This window comes from Callorhinus ursinus, unplaced genomic scaffold (genome assembly GCF_003265705.2).
Source record: "Callorhinus ursinus isolate GAN/ISIS: 27379988/994484 unplaced genomic scaffold, GSC_fseal_2.0 scaffold4, whole genome shotgun sequence".
Classification (NCBI taxonomy): domain Eukaryota; kingdom Metazoa; phylum Chordata; class Mammalia; order Carnivora; family Otariidae; genus Callorhinus; species Callorhinus ursinus.
Genome location: NW_027397066.1, coordinates 16,271,899 through 16,291,070, shown reverse-complemented (window position 1 = coordinate 16,291,070; position 19,172 = coordinate 16,271,899). Strand labels below are relative to the sequence as shown.

Genomic DNA, 19,172 nt, shown 5'->3' with positions numbered 1-19,172 from the left:
TCCCCCTGCTTCTGGTGGCATGGATACAACATGTGCTTGTCTAAGAAGTCGTTCTGGGGTAGCCATGATAAGAGTGAGGTGATACAAGGCAGAAATGCAGGTAGGTGAAAGCTTTAAAACCCTTTTCACCACCCTAATATGCTTTTGTTTTGCTCTGGGGAATTGAAACCATCAGCAGGCCACCTTACAAAGAACTTACATGTCAAAGAACACTTTCAAATACCTAAAAGAGATTCAAGATTGTTACTAAAGTTATACAGGGAGGTCAGTAGGAGAAAATAGTTTATGTTCCCAAAACCCAGGTTTCACACAATATGAAAAGAAGAGGCTGATTTTAGTAAAGGCTGGTCTTTTTCATGATGCGCAGGAACTCCTGCCCATTGGCTTCTCCATCTCCATCTCGATCAGCTTCATTGATCATTTCCTGTAGCTCCTCATCAGTGAGGTTCTCACCCAACTCCTTGGCCACACACTTTAGATTTTTGAATGATATCTTCCCAGTTTCATCATCATTGAAGAGCTTGAAAGCTTTCAGAATTTCTTCTTTGGTATCTTTCTCAGACATTTTCTGAGTCATCACAGTCAAAAAGTCACTAAAGTTCATTTTTCCTGCCTCTTCCTTATCGATTTCACTTATCATTTTCTTGATCTCTTCTTTCTTGGGTTCAAAGCCCAGTGCCCTCATTGACACCTTAAGATCCTTAACATCTATGGTCCCAGTTCCATCAGCATCAAAGAGATCAAAAGCTTCCCGGATTTCCTGTTTCTGCTCTTCAGTAAGCTCTGGCTTAGGACTCACCCTTTTTCGGTGGGCAGATGATGCCATGCTTGCCTTCTTAAAGTTAGAGGCCATTGCCAATGGACTCCGCTGCCTGGCCTAATGGGTTTTAATATGAATTTATTTGTGTGAATATTTGAAGAATGCTTGTCTTCCGCCTGGACTGTAAGCTCCAAATGGGTGGGGACCATGTTTGCTGACCTGGGAATATTTGTTGAATAAATGATTAATGGTTTTCCTTTTTTGAGTGTGAATTAATAGATTTGAAAAATATTGGGTAAAATATTCTTTTCAGTCATGAAAAGAATATTCAATATTATTTTTCTTTTCTATAGTCTTTCATGGAGGCAACTTAGTAAGATACAAGAACTTTATAGCCAAACGCGGGTTCAAATCCCAGTCCTATAGCTGAATATCTGCTTGACCTTAGGGAAGTTTATTAAACCTCTCTGAGCTCATTTCTCACATACCATGTAAGAAAATATCTACTTCTTTTGCTTATTATGAGGACTTAATGAGAACACTCATCTCCTACAGAAGCTGGCTCAGTGCCCAGCATACCATGGGTGATCATTAGCTGCTACTTTTATTCATCCTGCACCCTCTGCATTCCCTCAAAGCTGAAAATATCTTAGAACAGATTTTTCTACAATCTAGACAAGTCAAATCAACTGTATCTACATACATAGACACACCCATATGCAAACTCATAGATTATACTTCTTTGTCCAGCAGAACTTCCACCGAATTTGTCAGTAAACAATAAAGTGAGCTCATTTCCATTTTCCCACACTGTTGAAAGATATAATAAAATGACAACAGGGTCATTGCATATGTTAGGGTGTTTTTGACTGTAAGTAACTGAAAACCAATAAATAAAAATGGCTTACACAATGAGGAAAAGGTATGATCTCACATAAGAAGCCAAGAGAAGAGAGGCACAGTAAAGTCATCAAAGAGCCAGAATCTAACCAATGCAGTAGGTCAGGAAAAGGAGACTGAGAATAAGATGCTGCAAAGCTGCAGAAAAACACATCTTCTTATAATTATATATATATATGTATATACACATAAATATATATGTGTGGTGGATGTACATGTATATCATCATATTGGTGTTTTATTCTTTCCAATTGAAACATTGCACAATTCTTTTAAGTGGAATTTTTTTATTCAGTTGTGTTTTCTTTTTCCAATATCAGTAGGCTGATGTCATGCCAATTTGAAAGTGATTTGATCAATTCATAAAATCTGCATAATGACCTTGATGATATAGAGCAGAAAAGAATAGAGACAGGACACCCCTCAGCATATGGAATACGATTCATAGCAATATTGCTGCATAGCAATCATGAAAAGAATATTCAATTTTGCAGTCAGTGCTGGTCCTGTGCACTCCTGAACACAGCCTTGACAAGGTGGATTCCTTTCAAATCTAGGTAAACTAGGGTTCCAAGTAGTGAATTTTACTATAGAGAAGACAAACAGAAACTGCTATGAAAACCGAGATCAACTCATATTGAGAAGAAGCAGACTGTAGTTTTCAGACCTCTAAAGGTGGCCCACTCATGATTCCTGTCGCCTGGCTATTCAACCAAACACTAATCGAGGTATCACCTTAAAGAGATTTTACAGGTGTAATTAAAGTCCTGTATCAGTTGAACTTAAGATACAGAGATCATCCTTGTGGGTCTGATCTATTCACATGAGCCCTTTAAAAGATAAGTGAAATCAGAACTTGTGAGAAGAAAACTGAGAAAGGCATCCAGCTAATAGTCCACCATGTAATGGGGACCTCAGTCCTACAACCAAGAGAAACAAAATCCTGCCAATAATCTGAATGAGCTAGGAGGAACATGGCCAGGTTCACAAGAGAACCAGTCAGCTAACATGTTGAGTGTGAGACCCTGAGTAAAGAACAGAGCTGAGCGCTGACAGACTCTTGCCCCACAGAACTGAGATAATAAACTTGTGTTGTCTTAAGTCACTAAGTTTTGAACAATTTTTTGTGCAACAATAGAACTAATATACGGGACTTCTCTTCGGTCACTGTTGTCTTTCCCCCTCAACCCCAGTGGTTTTGGATACCTGCAGAACTTAACTCTGTTGTAATTGACAAAATGAGTTTTGACCAAATGAACCCTCTCTTTGCATAAAGTTGGGGAAATCTTTTTCTGAAGACTCTTTAAATCAAATAACTACATGCATTCTAATAAAGGTTTAGGACTTGGGCCCGATCCCAGAAAGGCTTTTCCTACAAAATTTGGGCAACTTCATTTCTGCACAATCAGCATAAGTGACTTGAGAATATTAAAAGACATCAACATTTGTAGAGTTTCTAGAATAGTGTTAGGATCTTTATATACATATTGTAGATGAGTTATCATTTCCTCACTGTAAAATTCTATTACATTCTACATTTTATAGACTAAGACTCAAGAGGCTGAACATTTCAATGATTTCTTTGTTAGTAGAGCTGGAACTTGAGATTTTTTTCTTTTCTTTTCCTTTTTTTTTTTTTTGGCTGTAAATCTCATGTAATTTCCCTCTTCCTTAGAGTTGGAAAAGAGAGTTTGAGGTGCAGAGAAAATTTGCCTTGTGCCTGGGATTTCTCCATCACCCTGGGTGACTGGGGAACCTCACTGGGCTCAGAGTGTGCCTGTACCCTCACACTCAAACAACTGAACTGAATCTTGATTATCACCCAGCACTTGTGTCTTTTCCAATATTAAGGAGGGAAGTCTTTCGCCAATTTTTTTTCAATATAAAATTTATATTTAGCCCAAAGAGTGTATTAGAGAATGCAGAAGTTTCTTAATGCAAATTTTGGAAACAGCAAAATAGACCCATCATGTTGGTTGTATCCAGTTTTTAAAGTTTTTCTTTTTTATACACTATTTTAATTTTCTATTGTTTTTTACATGTGATGTCAGTATTTCTTAGAGGTCATTTTACAAGTGAGGAAACTTAGACTGGAAGAAAATAAATGACATTAGAATAGAAACTTAACCCAGCAATTGCACTACTAGGTGTTTACCCCAAAGATACAAATGCAGTGATCTGAAAGGGCACCTGCACCCCAATGTTCATAGGAGCAATGTCCGCAATAATCAAACTATGGAAAGAGCCCAGATGTCCATCAACAGATGAATGGATAAAGAAGATATGGTATACATATATAATGAAATATTACTCAGCCATCAAAAAAATGAAATCTTGCCATTTGCAATGACATGGATGGAACTAGAGGGTATTGTGCTAAGCAAAATAAGTCAATCAGAGAAAGACAATTATCATATGATCTCACTCATATGTGGAATTTAAGAAACAAAACAAAGGATTATATGGGAAGGTAGGAAAAATAAAATGAGGAAATTAGAGAGGGAGACAAACCATAAGAGACTCTTAACTCTAGGAAACAAACTGAGGGTTGCTGGAGTGGAGGTGGGTGGGGGATGGGGTAACTGGGTGATGGGCATTCAGGAGGGCACGGGATGGAATGAGCGCTGGGTATTATATGCAACTGATGAATCATTGAACTCTACCTCTGAAACTAATAATACACTGTATGTTAATTAATTGAATTTAAATTAAAAAAAGAAAACAGAAATTTATAACCAGTTCTAGTTCTTAGTGATCAGCTTTTATGCTCTGAAAACGAAGGCCAATCCTCTTATTTAAATGAGCTTTTTACAGCCCAATTGTTGAATACAGTAAAGATTTTAAAATTCTTGTTGAAATAAATGTTTTCTTCTGGGGCACCTGGGTGGCTCAGTCATTAAGCGTCTGCCTTCGGCTCGGGTCATGATCTCAGGGTCCTGGGATCCAACCCCGCATTGGGCTCCCTGCTCCGCGGCGAGCCTGCTTCTCCCTCTCCCACTCCCCCTGCTTGTGTTCCCTCTCTCGCTGTGTCTCTCTCTCTGTCAAATAAATAAATAAAATCTTTAAAAAAAAAAAAAAAGAAATGTTTTATTCTGACCCGGGTGGTTTCCTCTTAATTTCTATGAACATGTTTATGATAAACAGTGATGAGGGTAGGGGGTGGAACCAAGATTTTGACCTCAAAAATTCTTCATAACCATTTAATGGTCTCTAGTGGTGGCTAGGGACAGAGATACATACATAAGAGAAAATGGAGACTTTGAATAATACAACGCAAGGCATCTGGGGCTCCTGGGTGGCTCAGTCGGTTGAGTGTCAGATTCTTGGTTTCTACTCAGGTTATGATCTCAGGCTCTTGATCTCAGGGTCCTGAGATTGAGTCTTGCTTCAGACTCCATGCTCAGTGGGGAGTCAGCTGGAGATTCTCCCTCTCTCCCTCTCTGTCTCTGTCCCTTCCCCTCCCAAATAAATAAATAAATCTTTTTAAAAAATACAACACAAGGCATCAGAAATGTTCCTCAGCACAATTAAATAGAGAAGAACACAAATTACAGGGAAAAAGTATTTCGGAGTGTATGGCATTCCAAAAATTTGCCCACAAGTTTTCCAAAGAAGCTGCCAGAGCAAATTTATTTTAAAAAGATTTTATTTATTTATTTGACAGAGAGAGAGAGAGACCACAAGTAGGCAGACATGCAGGCAGAGGGAGAAAGAGAAGCAGGCTCCCTGCTGAGCATGGAGCCCGATGTGGGGCTCGATCCCAGGATGCTGGGATCATGACCTGAGCTGAAGGGCAGACGCTTAACCAACTGAGCCACCCAGGTGCCCCTATTTTCTAATTTCTTAAAAGCTAAGAGCAGGTTGAAGGGGTACCTGGCTGGCTCAGTTGGTAGAGCATGTGACTCTTAGTTTCAAGGTTGTGAATTTAAGCCCCATGTTGGGTGTAGAGCCTACTTTAAAAAAAAAAAAAAAAAAAAAGCAGCTAAGAGCTGGTTAAACATTTATCCATTTCAGATAAACATTTGTAATACTCTCTGTTCTAAACACCGTTGGGCTCTATAAAGATCAGTCCCTGCCTACAGAGTATTTACCAAGTCTAAGAGGAACAGAGAAATCCACATACAGAATCTGGGGACATTAGCAGTACAAGTCGTGGCATAGCACCATTTAAACTTTCAAAAATTCTCGCATAACTGTGAAATGCAGGCCATGTTTAAATTTTCATGCTACTAAGAGAGTGACTTTCCTGAGCAACTCCGTTCCAAAAGAAGGAAGTGGGGCATGGAATTTAATTTAGAAGAACCTATGCTTTCCCAATTGGTTTAGGTATTAAAGAGGGTGGAATAATATATAAAGCCAGTCATGCTTTCCACTTGCAGGTCTCTGAAAATGAAACACTCCATCCTTCATTTTTATTGTATCAGTGAGTTCACTCTATCTGTCTGTGAAAGTCATCCCTGCTGGAGGTGGTGGGGTGTTTTAACAATTTAATCAACTAATGAATTGAAAATCTGAAAGAAGAACTCAAAGGATAAAAAGTTGTCTTGGCTATGAAATTATAACTCAGCTTGATATGCTCACATCTTGAAAATTAAGAAAACAAAAGCCAGTATTTCCCAAATGTTATGATATATCTGTAGCAAATAATACAACCAGACAAAAATCCACTTGTTAAGGAATCCTCTGTAAGGAGACTTCTTATCTGATTTGGGGACACTGCAGACACCAGAATCTTAACTATAATAATTGGATAGAGTCCATGTGGTATACATGAGGGTTGCTGGAGTGGAGGTGGGTGGGGGATGGGGTAACTGGGTGATGGACATTAAGGATGGCACGTGTTGTAATGAGCACTGGCTATTATATAAGACTGATGAATCACTGAACTCTACCTCTGAAACTAATAATACACTATATTGTTAATTAATTGAATTTAAATTTTAAAAAAAGAACAGAAATTTAAAACAGCTTCTAGTTCTTAGCTCCTAGTTCTTATGCTCTGAAAACTGAAGGGCTAATCCTTTTATTTATACATTTATGATAAATAGCCCTGAAGTCTACCGCACATGAAATCCTGTTTTCCCTGCCTTGTCTGCTTCAGCTGTCTCCTTTTGGTGTAGCTCATGAGTTAATGCCCCACATTCTTCTAAGTGTCCAGGATGCTTGCTGGTCTCTGCTTATGAACTTGCACACAGCTCACTGTAAGTATGGTCACTAACAATTATACTGCTTAAGAAGGTAACTTCTTCTAAGAAGTGCCAACTTACCTGCCACCTTCTTCTTTCCAGAGGAATGAATGGATGCTCACCTTATTTGGGTAGTGATGTGAGTCTTCCTCTCTCTTTTCTCTGAGCTGAGTGTCTGGTGTCCAGCCTTTGTGTTCTCTTTGGTAGTTCTGTCCACAATCTGCTTGCGCTACTGCTCAAACACGTGTCAGTCTACTTCCTTTGTCAGGGAGAACAAATGAAAGAACAGGCATTGGGCAAAACATGGATGGCATGACATTTCTGTTGGTAGAAACCTGGGATTTGCAGTGTAAGCACCTCACAACCACCACCATGTATACTCTCCTTAGCAACAGGAGTGGATGTACGAGTGGATGAAATATATGGATGCTTAAAAAATATGACATCATAGACATCATAAAAGGGTCACCACAGAACTATTTCTTTCACAAGGCCTTTTAGTTTTAGTTTTTTCTCATGATATTTTTGTACCATACTTCTTCCTTTGGATTCCTGAAGAGGTATGTCTAAATGTTTAATAATAGTCCTGAACCTGAGGAGATGACATACACCAGAGCAGGATGATTTATGGGAAGAGGAGATTGCAGCCAGTGGAGTGGACAAATATCACTGAGAAAAGAAATCTGATTTGCATATCACTGCAACCATTTCTAGAGCATTCTACCAGAGTTCTGACAACTTCCAAGGAAATACTGAAAGGCTTTCTTGTGAGGTAAACATATAAGGACTCACGATGCACCTCAGAAAATAATTTCTTTAGCTATTTCCTATTCGTGCATGGATTTCTTTCGGAGATACTTTCCCAACACTTTTCATGGACTGCTGTATTTCTTTTTTATTTTTAGAGAGAAAAAGAGTGCATGCAAGCTGGGGGAGGGAGGGGCAGAAGGAGAGAATCTTAAGCAGAATCCCTGCTGAGCACAGAGCCCATCACTGAGCTCAATCCCATGACTCTGAGATCATGACCTGAGACAAAACCAAGAGTCAGACACTTAACCACATGAGGCACCCAGGCACCCCTGGACTGCTGTATTTCTAATGTACTCATGTAAGCATTACTAGTGAAAGCTTTCCTTTAAATTAATGAATAAAAGTTTGCTGGGTTTCTACTAACGTTTACTTCCAGTATGATGCCCATTAATTCTTCTCAGCTGTCATTTATAATTGCAGGATTCCCCTGCCTTTGAAGGTATACTGTGATGATATTAGGGAGTTCATTCAGTTTATAGTGTTAGAGGAGGAAGCATGGCTCATATCTGCTTTATGGGCTCATTGCATTATAGCAGACCTGCACTATTGTAGGTTCAACTGCTTTGATGAATACCATTGAACTCTGGTGTTGATACAACAATGCTACAGTAACTCTGTATAATGGATTTCTGCTTACCAAATTTGAGATTATTACTACTGTACTAACAACTCTGATTAATGAGCAAATAGGATATGCAAAGAGGGGGGTTAAGATAATAACATACATTATCTTATTGATTCTTGTAACAGTCCTCTGATGTCAATAGCTAGCCCCATGCTCCAGGAGAGAACATTAAGACTCATATTAAACCATTTGTCTGAAGCTATACAGCTTTGAAGTGGCAGAGCAAGGATTCAGTCCAGTTCTACTTAAGTCCAGAGCCCAGAAACAGAAGCATTTCACTAGACTATTCTAATACTGCCAGGCAGAACATGCCAGCTATTGTTTGGACATGAAGGGGTTTCTGAAGTCCGTGCATCGGCTTAGACCTTGAGAAACCCAGACACAACGTAAGGCTCAGCAGCCCACCGTGGGGCTAAGGGGCACGTTCCGCAAGCTCAACCTCAATCTCTTCACCTTTAAAATGAAGCCATTGAACGAAGTTGTCTCCAAAGTTGCTTAAACCTTCAAGTTTTCTGATTCTGATGAAGAGATGACTCTCTGCCACTTTCTAATGGTCAGTTTCTCTCTCAGGCTGCTTGCTCATCTGAAAAATGGAGATAATCCTAGCATCTATCCATTCATGGGAGATAATCCATGTAAGGCATGTAATACAGTGCTTGGATCATAGAAAGTGCTCATGTATTTGCTTATCATCACAGTCCTTCTCATGATCACCATCATCATCATCCTTGTGTTAATTGTTATAAAAAGCACTACTTCATTAGTATTGATATTAGCAGTAGCAAAATATTCACTGTACATTTACAATGGATTTTGGCACTCACATGCATCATGGCCCTATATAAGAGAACTGAAAAGGATCACCAGGGAATGCATCTGTAAGGCCCCACAAGGCAAGTGTCTTCACTACCTGACAAATGTATGGCAGTTATGTGCTAAGAAAATCTCATTCTACATTTATTGTGTCCTGACCATATCATGGTGAAGGGTTTAAGGAGCAATAAAGAAAACTCGCTGGTCAGAGCAGATTAATGTGGCAGCCAGCAGAGTGCCAGGAAACTCCAACTCCTTGACATTTGATGAAGTAGTTCATTTAACCTGTCCTAAAAACTGGAACTTTTTCCTAAGCACTTTAGTGTCAAGCCATTCACAATTAGAGTAAATTGTACATGGTAATGAGGAAGACGTGTGCAGTCCCTTCCTGGACTAAAGGCAATAATTTCTCAAAAAAAAGAAGCTAACAACGTTTTCCACAAATCTCACAAAGTACACTTTCACTATATATGTGCGTTCGTGTGTGTATATTTGTAATCAGTGTCCCCGGTTTTGATTGAATGGCTTCCTTTCACATGGGGCTGTCTTCAACACAACCATGACAGATGGCTCTGGGAGGAAACAAACACTGCATGTCTTCCCAAAGGAAGTATTTTCACGGATGGCTCACCAGAGGACCACTCCTTCAGTCCTAATAGAAAAAAGAAAAGGATAATAATCCAGACGGCAAGACATTGCAATTAAAGGTCAGGGAAGTATGAGTTTGATTCCACTAAACTTTAAACTTTAAATTCCATCAGAGCAAACTGGAATCTTTTAAACTCAGTCTTGTGTCCTCAATGCCTAGAACAGTGGCTTGATGCATAGAAGGTACTAAATAAGTATTTGTTGAAAGAACAAGCAATTGGGTGGCTCTGTGAAATACTGTGATTCCAACAAGTTTCTTAATTTTAAATTCTCAACTTTTACTTTCCTCATCTCTAAAGAATCACCACCTTTCAGGGTTAGTGAAAATGTTAAAAGAAACTATGTAAGAAGGCCTTGAATACACACTCGGTAAACCGCTGTGACGGTGGTAACATGGTCCAGCAGATTGCCCTCAAAGCATCCTTGTCTGCATGAAAAACAAACACATCACTTTATCCCTTGGAGGGATCCGTGCAAATGCCTTGATGCTTTCTGGTAACTTTCAGAATGATGATTAGGTTCAGGAGGGAAGCAAATTATTGCTGTTTGTTTTTGGGATTTGGTACATGTCAAATCCCCATGTGATTCTGGCCAGTAGCCTATCTAGATGCGAAGCTTTCTCAAAAACATGTGGCAGGGGTACAGACCAGTGCAGCCTTTCTGGAAAGCAGTGCAATCGTGCATGTGAAGAACCTTATGACCGCTTAAACCTTTAGGTCTTATGATTCTTCTTCTGGGTTAGACATAAAGAAAGAACCCTAGGTGCGATCAGCTGTATGTGCTAGACTATTAATTACATCTTTATTCCTATGTAGTCCCCTAATGCTGAAATCCCCTCAATAGCCAACAATATGTTAAATTCACTGGGCACATAATTAGGCCGCCATTAAAAATAATGACATGAAAAATGTTCAGGATGTATTGTTAAGTTAAAAAAATAATAAGATGCCTCAAGACAGTAAGATAGAGCATCTTTCAAATAAGCCTCTGAGACAGACACTGCTAACCATTCACCAAATCCACAGTCTGGTCTTCTTCCTGGGCAACAAGTCTCCTCTCTATTTTTAGGGTGGATGTATTAAATGATTTCTAACCAACAAAATGAGAGTGGAAATTATGCGTAGCACTTTGCACTTCGAGACCTGGCCCATAAACACCTCCCATGGACACTCCTCAAGGGTCCTTTTCTCCTTCTGGATTTGAGATCCTCATGGAGACTTTAGAAGCCCCACTATGATAGCCAAGTTTTCATTAGCCTCAGTCCCTTAAAGCCTCTGGGGAGAACCATCAAGTTAGATGGTTAGATGAGCAAGAAATACACTACATTCTTTTAAACTTGTTATATATTTGGGGCTTGTTTGCTACTCCTCACTACAGCAAGAGTTAACCTAATATAGCTATATTGTTGATGGCATACATTTGGCTGTATACACAGCCTAATCAAATCCATTCTTGATGGAGAGGTGGAGATACTATTCCATAAAAGAGGTGAGGGAAAAGTTAGATAATAGATCATTTGTACCATTTTGTAAATCTCTGGAGTCCAATAGAATTTGGTTCATTTTTCTCACCTGAAGGTAGTAAAATGCATTGCTTTTCCATAAGAACTCTTTAGAATAAAGAAAAGATCATCACTCTCTGGACTTTTATCTCTTTTGACTTATTTTTGAACTTTCTTCTTCTGTTTGGATGTAGGCCCCATGAGGGCAAGACCTTTGATGGGTTTATTGCAGCTGCACCATTTTCTTGAAAAGTTCTAGAAAAATAAGCATACAATATGCATCGGTTAAAGATATAAATTTATGTAATGAATGCAAGATGGATAAAGACAAGTTCACTTGGTAAGACTGACCGCCCTAAACCTTGGCCAGGAGCTTCCAGATGGCAGAGAGGTTTTTGCCTGACACACACATGTGATTGAATATAAACACATCTGAGACAATTTCTAAATTTCATTTCACATTATAAGATGTATCTATCAAACATGGCTAGAGATCAAAGGCAGCTGACAAGTTTGTTGAAGGCAGATATCCCTTTATTTCCCATCTTCACCTCTTGCAAGATTCATTTTACCTCCCAGGTAGGTTTCCAGCTTGACCTTTCACACCTGATAGCAGAGTCATCTAACTGTTCTCTTCTTACTATCCCAAGCAGATGGCTCAGAGTTAAATAGCCAATAAATCACCATTTCCATGTGTCAGAGGCTCACTACAAAGTGCTTATTTGCTCTTGCATTTGGTTCTGTTGCTGTCAACTAAGAGTCATGTAGTCAAAACTTTTGAGTGATTATCTAGATACATGCCATCTTTTTTCCTTTTGAGGTTATAGCTGGTGGTTCTTTATTCATTTATATCTTAGGACTCTCTAGAGAAACTGAACCAGTAGATGTATCTCTATACAGAAAAAGATTTATTCTAAGTAATTGGCTTACATGATTGTGGAAGTTTAGCCAGTTCAAAATCTGATGGGCGAGGCAGACAAGTTGGAGACTCAGGAAAAAGTTGTAGTTCGAGTCCAAAGACCATCTGCCATAGAACCAAGAAAAGCCAGTGTTGCAGACCAGGTCAGAAGGTAGTGTGCTGTGGGATTCCCTTTTGTTCAGGGGAGATTAACTTTTCTTCTATTTAGATCTTCAGCTGATTAGATGAGGCCCACCCAAATTATGGAGAACAATCAACTTTACTCAAATGTTGTTGATTTAAATGTAAATCTCATCAAAAATTCCCCCACAGAAATATCCAAAATATTTGACCAAATACTTGGCCATCATGACCCAGACAAGTTGACACATAAAATTAACTGTATAGTTTGCTTGCTTGCTTTTCCTCTCATTTGTTTTTGATTGCCTTTTCTTTGCTCCAATCCTCTTAGGTCCTTGGAGTCATTATTTTTACAAAGATCATTTAATCCCAAACCTTGAGGTGATCTGCAGAGTCTCAAGTCCACATTCCAGCTCCCCCCACTGGCTAGAACGTGACCACAGAACCTCCAGTTCTGCCTCAGTGAATGTAGACCCCTCAGTCATAGGTCAATTATAATGATCAAATGTGAGAAATATACACTGACAAGCTCTGTAAACACAATTTCACATGGAAGCCATTATTTTAAATTGTGTTCATATATCAAAGGTCCTACCTTTCAAACCAATGAGTGAGAAAATAGAAAACTTCTCATGTAAGTTACCTTATAGTTGTGAGTAACTGGCTCATTGGAATAAAGAAAGATCAAGTTAATAAATCAAGTTTATTCATGAGGCGGCAATGATTTTAAGGGTTAAGAGAAGCTTTAACACCACATCAAATGATTTTTTTAAGATCCCAGGAACAGTGTCAAATTTAAAGTATGCAGAATATTTGTGTCTCAGGGCAGGGAAGTTAGCACACCCCTGATGTTCCCCAGTGAATTCTGGGGAGAGCCAGGCGGCATGGGAGTACCATGACAGCTAACGTAGGGGATCTCAGGTAAGGTGGGTCTGTCTGTTCATGAGGAGCCACTCAAAAAGACTGGACAGAGCGTATCACCTCCCCACAGTCAACATACAGTTAACATCCCACATGTGACTTGATGTCGGATTGTTACGTGATTGTTAGTCTCTACACCTCAGACTCCTGACCAGAACATTCTTTAACTCCAGAGAGTGGAGGAAGTTTTGATCTCATCTTTGTCTACAATTCTCTTACTTAGTCCTCCTTTTCAACACTGAGACAGACCTCTTCTCACATTTTAGATTTCAGTTCCTTTTGTAGAGAATGCCCGATCCACTCTGGAGTGGGTAGCCTTGCCCTCTGTCCCACCAGGTCAGTGGTCCAACATTAGTGGAGTTCCCAAGGTCAGTATCCATCAGTCTTAAAAAGTAACTCCACCCATGGAACAAAAATGGGAATTCTTTACATTCAGGCCTCTTTCTTTTCAGACCCTCCACTCCAGAAGTTAAAAAGATCTCGCGGTCCTATCTCACTCAAGGTCACTTGTCACAAACCATGCTGTTATGCACTCCTGAACACACTGGGAACAGAAATTAGTAGCTATTCCTGCTTGGGCCACTCCCAGATGGAGCACACCATTTTCTTACTGAACTAAAGATAATGTGGGTCCAGCAAATCGCCAGAGGAACATGGCACCAATATCCAGCAAAGAGCACATCATAAGCATCTTGCAATACCATTGCTATATGAAAACGTAATTTCCTCTTACTTTGTTGATAATAAACATTTGTGTTCTTAAAAGCAACAGTGTGTTTTTTCATGTGTCAGCCCAGCTTTAATATTTATAATATGCAAAGATTTTTACATCTGTAATTTTTTTTCATTCTATGAGAACTGGAACAAAGAAGAGTTTATTGTGTGCTTTTATTCTCTTTGAAAAATGGATGGATTGTTCCCTTTCCTTGGTACAGCTTTGTGCAGTAGACAGTTCTGTTTCAAAATGTGCAAAAAATCAGTTTTATGAACACTTTGCTCATATTGCTTCTCTACCACTTTCTTTAGGAATGTCCCAGTGGTGTTGTTAATGAAGAAACCTTCAAAGAGATATACTCACAGTTCTTTCCACAGGGAGGTAAGTGCAAATGTGGACTTGTTAACGTACTCTCCATTAGAATTATGCTTGCAATCTTGAATTTGGCTTAATCTTTTATGGCATGATTCTACATTTTTAATCACTATGCAAAAGAACTAATACACAACATGCAAGTGCATATAATTTCCAACATATCATAAAAGTGAGCTCCTTACAAATTGTCAGATAGTCGGGATTTCTCCTTCAGCAGAATACAAGAAGCAGTAATCCTGTGTATCTCATACTGTGGCTCTCAAAGGCACAGCACCTTTGGACAATGATGGCTTGGTCCATGATATGCCACAAAGCTCTTTAGCATGCACTGTAGGTATCATTTGATTCTCCCCACTCTCAAATTAGGACAAATATGATTATCGTCAACTTTCAGATGTGAAATCTGGGCTTTAGAGAAGTTAAATGGTTTCCTCAGGGTCATGCATCCACTAAGTGGCAGATAATGGCTTAGAACCTAGATTTTGCTAGAGCCTCACCTAGTGTTCTTTCTGCTCTTTCTCTTTTAGGAGCTCTTGCTATCACACCTCCCTCCCACATCTGAGAAAGTTAAAACCACTCTAGATATTAATTTAACTGGAAAGGAAACAAGGAAATCATAAAGATAACACATACCTTTTAGAGATGAGCGAAGGTGTCTATTTGCCCCTGGGCCTTATAGGTTCTCTTTCATTCAGCAAGAGGCCCAGCTCAAACACAGTCTACTATGTGCCCGGCTATGTGTTAGGTGCTGATAATGAAAGAGGAAGAAGATGTGGTACCTGCCCAAAAGAATGTTCCAGTTTAGGGCCGCAGATGGGCAATGTCGAAATAAGGCGTTAAGTGTGAAGACAGGGGTTTAAATCATAGCATTAACGAGAGTACTGTGCAGGCACAACTAGACCAGCTGAAGGACAGGGCAGACATAAAAAAGAAGGCACCAGACAAACTGACCTGAGCTGTAGTAGCAGCCACTCCTGAGGCATCACATATGTGCCCAGCCCAGGCACGCACTACCCCCTGGCCTCCCAACTATCCTAGCCGTGACTCTCCCCTTTTAATAAATGTGGAAACCAAGATGCAGAGAAGCTCACTGTTTCCTTGTCATCCTTTTTGACTGCTTCCCGCTTAAAGGAGCCCCCATCTTTTCCCGCCAAAGTAACTGCAATAGTTTCTAAACTAGTCTTTGATTCTGACCCTTCCCCGCTCCCCCAGTGTGGTTTCTTCTCAACAGGAGCCAGAATAATCCTGTTCGGTATAAGCCAGCTCCTGTCTCTGCTCTACTCAGAACGTTCCATTCCATCAGAGTCTAAGCCACACCTGTAGAGTGACCTGTAAGCTGCGATCCCTGGTCTCCTGGTCCCTCTCTGTCTCCTCTCTCCCCCACCCCCCGCCCCCTTTGGCTCCCTATATTCCAGCCACAGCCACCTCCTTGTAATTCCTCAGGCACACCAGTCAGGCTGCTGCTTAGGGCCTTTGAACCTGTTCTTCCCTCTGCCTGGGATTCTTGTTCTCCCAAATATCCAACCCAATAGCCCACCACCTTTGCTCCTATTCAGATGCCACTTTCTCAGCAAGGCTTTCCCAGGCCACCCTATCTTAAACTGCAACCCCTTCGGCTCTCCCCATGCCAGCTTTATGTTTCTCTTTAGCACTCAAGAGCACCTAATAATACATATTTTACCTCTTTTTGTTGTTGTTTATTGTCTCTTTCCTCACTGAAATGCCTTCTCCCAGGGACCGAAGGGTTTTGTATGCTGTTCATTGCGGTGCTCACAGGTGGTGGAAAAGTCACCGATTGAGCAGTTGGACTCGACCGCACTGTATAAATGAGCAAAAGAAGGAATGAACGAGTGACATGAAACCGCATGGTGGTTGGGACAGTACAATGGAATAATATCTGCAAAAGGCATTTTGAAAGTATACAACACTTAAATATTAGTTTCAGACAAAAATTAGCTTCTCTTTTGGTTTTTAATCCATTTGATTTTAGATATTTCAGCCGGTTGAAGACAATTCTGTGCATGAATTGTTAAAATAGACATTTTCATTCATGATGACCTTTAAAAGGAATTAAATTAAAAACAATTCCTTTTAAAAAATTAAATTCTTTAAAAAGAATTAAATTAGAATTCTGAGAAAACACAAGGTGACCCATTATTACATGAATTTGGATATCTCATGGGTGACAATTCCCCCCTACCCCATCTCATTACTAACAGCCCAAGGACAGCTATTGGTCATAGGGCCTGATGCCCAGATTGTAATGGGCCCATTGTGTGCCTTAATAAAGAATTTGGAATATCATTTGATTAACTCATCTATTTCTACATCATTGAAAAAACATGGCATTTCTGAAGAAAAATCATGTTTACATTATAACTCTAAGTATCTGTCAGAATATTGATTAATAGCAATATCAAAGATCTAGCACAAATGGAAGTCTTTAAGTTATTTTTTATTATCTCAAGTGAAAGTTATGGCATGCTACAAATGGGATAAAGCTTCACATTAAAAATTTATCTGTATTTGAAAAATAACATTTTGGCATTAGAGAACATCTACTTAAGCACAATCCTTTGCAAATGATTCTTGTTGCAAAATCCAATGGTATTTGAGGGAAAAAAAATCACTTTTGCTTTCTTAAAAATTCTTTGACTATTCATGTTAATTGAATGATAAATTTAAAAGTACCAGGCACTACTGAAGGAAATGACATATTTTAAAGAATGATGACTCGCAATTTAAAAAATTAATATCACAACAAAAAAACCCCTAATATTCAAAACTGTACTCCAATAAAACATTTTTGGAAATAAAAAAATAAAATAAAATAATAAAAAATTAATATCACACATGCAAATTGTATCTTGCCATGCTCCTAGAAAGGGGGGAAATGTCTTGAGGAAGAACACAATCTCCAATGAGAGGCAAATTCATGTCATGGCCATCCTCATGCTTCTATGGAGCCATTTATCTAGATCTGAAAGCAACAGGTTTCTCATTATGAGCACGAACAATGACGGGTCCATAAATCACCACATCTCACCATTTCCTCTAGGAAAAAACTTTGTCTTCTCTACAGAACTTCCTGCAATTTGTATTGTGTCAGGCTCTTAGTTTTCTCTACTGCTTAGCCAGATGGTTTACCAAGGACAACCTGTTTGATGTTCTGGATGGCAGCACAAATGGAGTGAGCAGAAGCTTCTGGTTTGTGAGGGATATAAAGTAAGCCTGCTAGAAAACCAGCTGAGAGGAAATGAATGGCTGGTTGGTGCCCTTCCTGGTATCATTACAGCAATACTTTTTCAACGCCATGTACAGCGGAAACTTTAGCATGGACACTCTTAAGTTCACCGAACATTTTAAAATCTTGTGAAAATTGCAGTTTCCTGGGCTCCTCCTGCTCATGTTGTAGGGATTCTTCACTTACTTTGCCTGTGCCAGGCACCTACTAGCTGTGCAAGGAACAGAAGAATTAGCTCCATTCAGAAGACTCTAAGTCAACAAACACCTATTGAGCTGTCACTGTGTGCAAGGCACTTGGACGGGGTCAAGGGCATAAAGATTTTTTAATAACACCACCCATGGAATATCTTTCTTGTCCTAGAACAATATTTCTAAGGATTTTCAGGGTGATTTATAGAGGCCTTATCAAACAGAAACTATTATTCATGTATATGAACCTGCCTCACCATAGCAACAGTGTTTTGAATTGTATATTCAAATGCATTAAACTAATTCTGTACCTTGGGCTTGAATTCAAGTGGGAGTAGGGATTTGTGGTAGGAAGAAAAAATCGGCCAGATTGATTTCAATCCACAGACCTGGATCATGATAATCAAGTGCACTTGTTCAAATTCTCTGAAATTTATGTACATTGATAGCTTTTTCAATCAAGGGGTTAGTTGGTATTATCGATGGAGGTTGGAAATAATTGGGTTAAAGTCATTGGACTAAGTTGAGTCTTGGTTTTGTGAGACTGTAACACCACTAAGGCATGTGACTCAAATGGCATATTGCTGTGGGCCTCAGGCTGTTCCTGTGGAGCAATGCTTTCATAACATCTATAAAATGTAGAACAAAAATTCCTGTTTTCTTTCTACTCTACACATCCTTTATTTCTAGGAGCTGATGTTGGAATGTCTTGATTTCATTACCAACTCTATCATTAACCAACTAGGTAATCTTAGTTAAGTCACTGAATTTACCTGCAACTGTTTTCCACCTTTGTTAAATGTAGATAAACAGCTAAATGGTATCTAAGATACCTTCCTGTCCTAAGCATCCATAAATTTTGTCCCCCAACCACAAAATTTCCACATTTAATTTTCTACTTCACAAGTAAGATTGTAGGAAACTGAGGCAATCTCAGCATATCAAACTCAGGAACTGTTTTTGCTATGTGTAAGGAAACGTGGTCAGAGAAGACTTTTGGGTCATTGGAGAGAAGAGAGATCAATGTTCTATCTTTGAGCTCCCAACTGTACTGAAATCTAGACTCCAGGATGCCAGTTATTCATTGTGTAAGTAAACATGTATTGAGTGTCTAAAAAGAACACCCATCAGATGAGACTTGACCACAGATGCTTTTGTGGACAGTTTCCCTTTTCTTCATGTATCTACCTCTGTGCCCAGCCAGATACTTCCAGTGCCTTAGCTCCTTCCTCTCATCCAGTCAAAGCTCAGAACATCACTCCCCTTTTTCAGAAACTTTCACAGTCTCCAGATGCCTGTCCAAAAAAATCCAAACCCCAGCAGAAGCCACAATAACCCTTCATGATACAATTCTACTGGTCTTTATAGAGCAGGAAGAACTCCAGTCACCTAGACACACAATAGAGATTTCACAAAAACAAAAACAAAAACAAAAAAAAAACCA

General features: G+C 39.3%; 1 protein-coding gene and 1 pseudogene across 8 annotated transcripts in view; one reads left to right on the top strand and one right to left on the bottom strand.

Moving 5' to 3' along the window:
- The window catches only part of KCNIP4 (potassium voltage-gated channel interacting protein 4), a 1,115,095-nt gene that overhangs the window by 1,072,085 nt on the left and 23,838 nt on the right, over positions 1 to 19,172 (top strand). For all 8 annotated transcript variants that reach the window (XM_073891480.1, XM_073891479.1, XM_025887750.2 and 5 more), the window contains one exon: positions 14,230 to 14,299. In XM_073891480.1, the coding sequence (XP_073747581.1) occupies positions 14,230 to 14,299 (70 nt within the window). The remainder of the gene's footprint in view (positions 1 to 14,229; positions 14,300 to 19,172) is intronic.
- LOC112836073 (centrin-2 pseudogene) lies at positions 304 to 865 on the bottom strand (annotated as a pseudogene).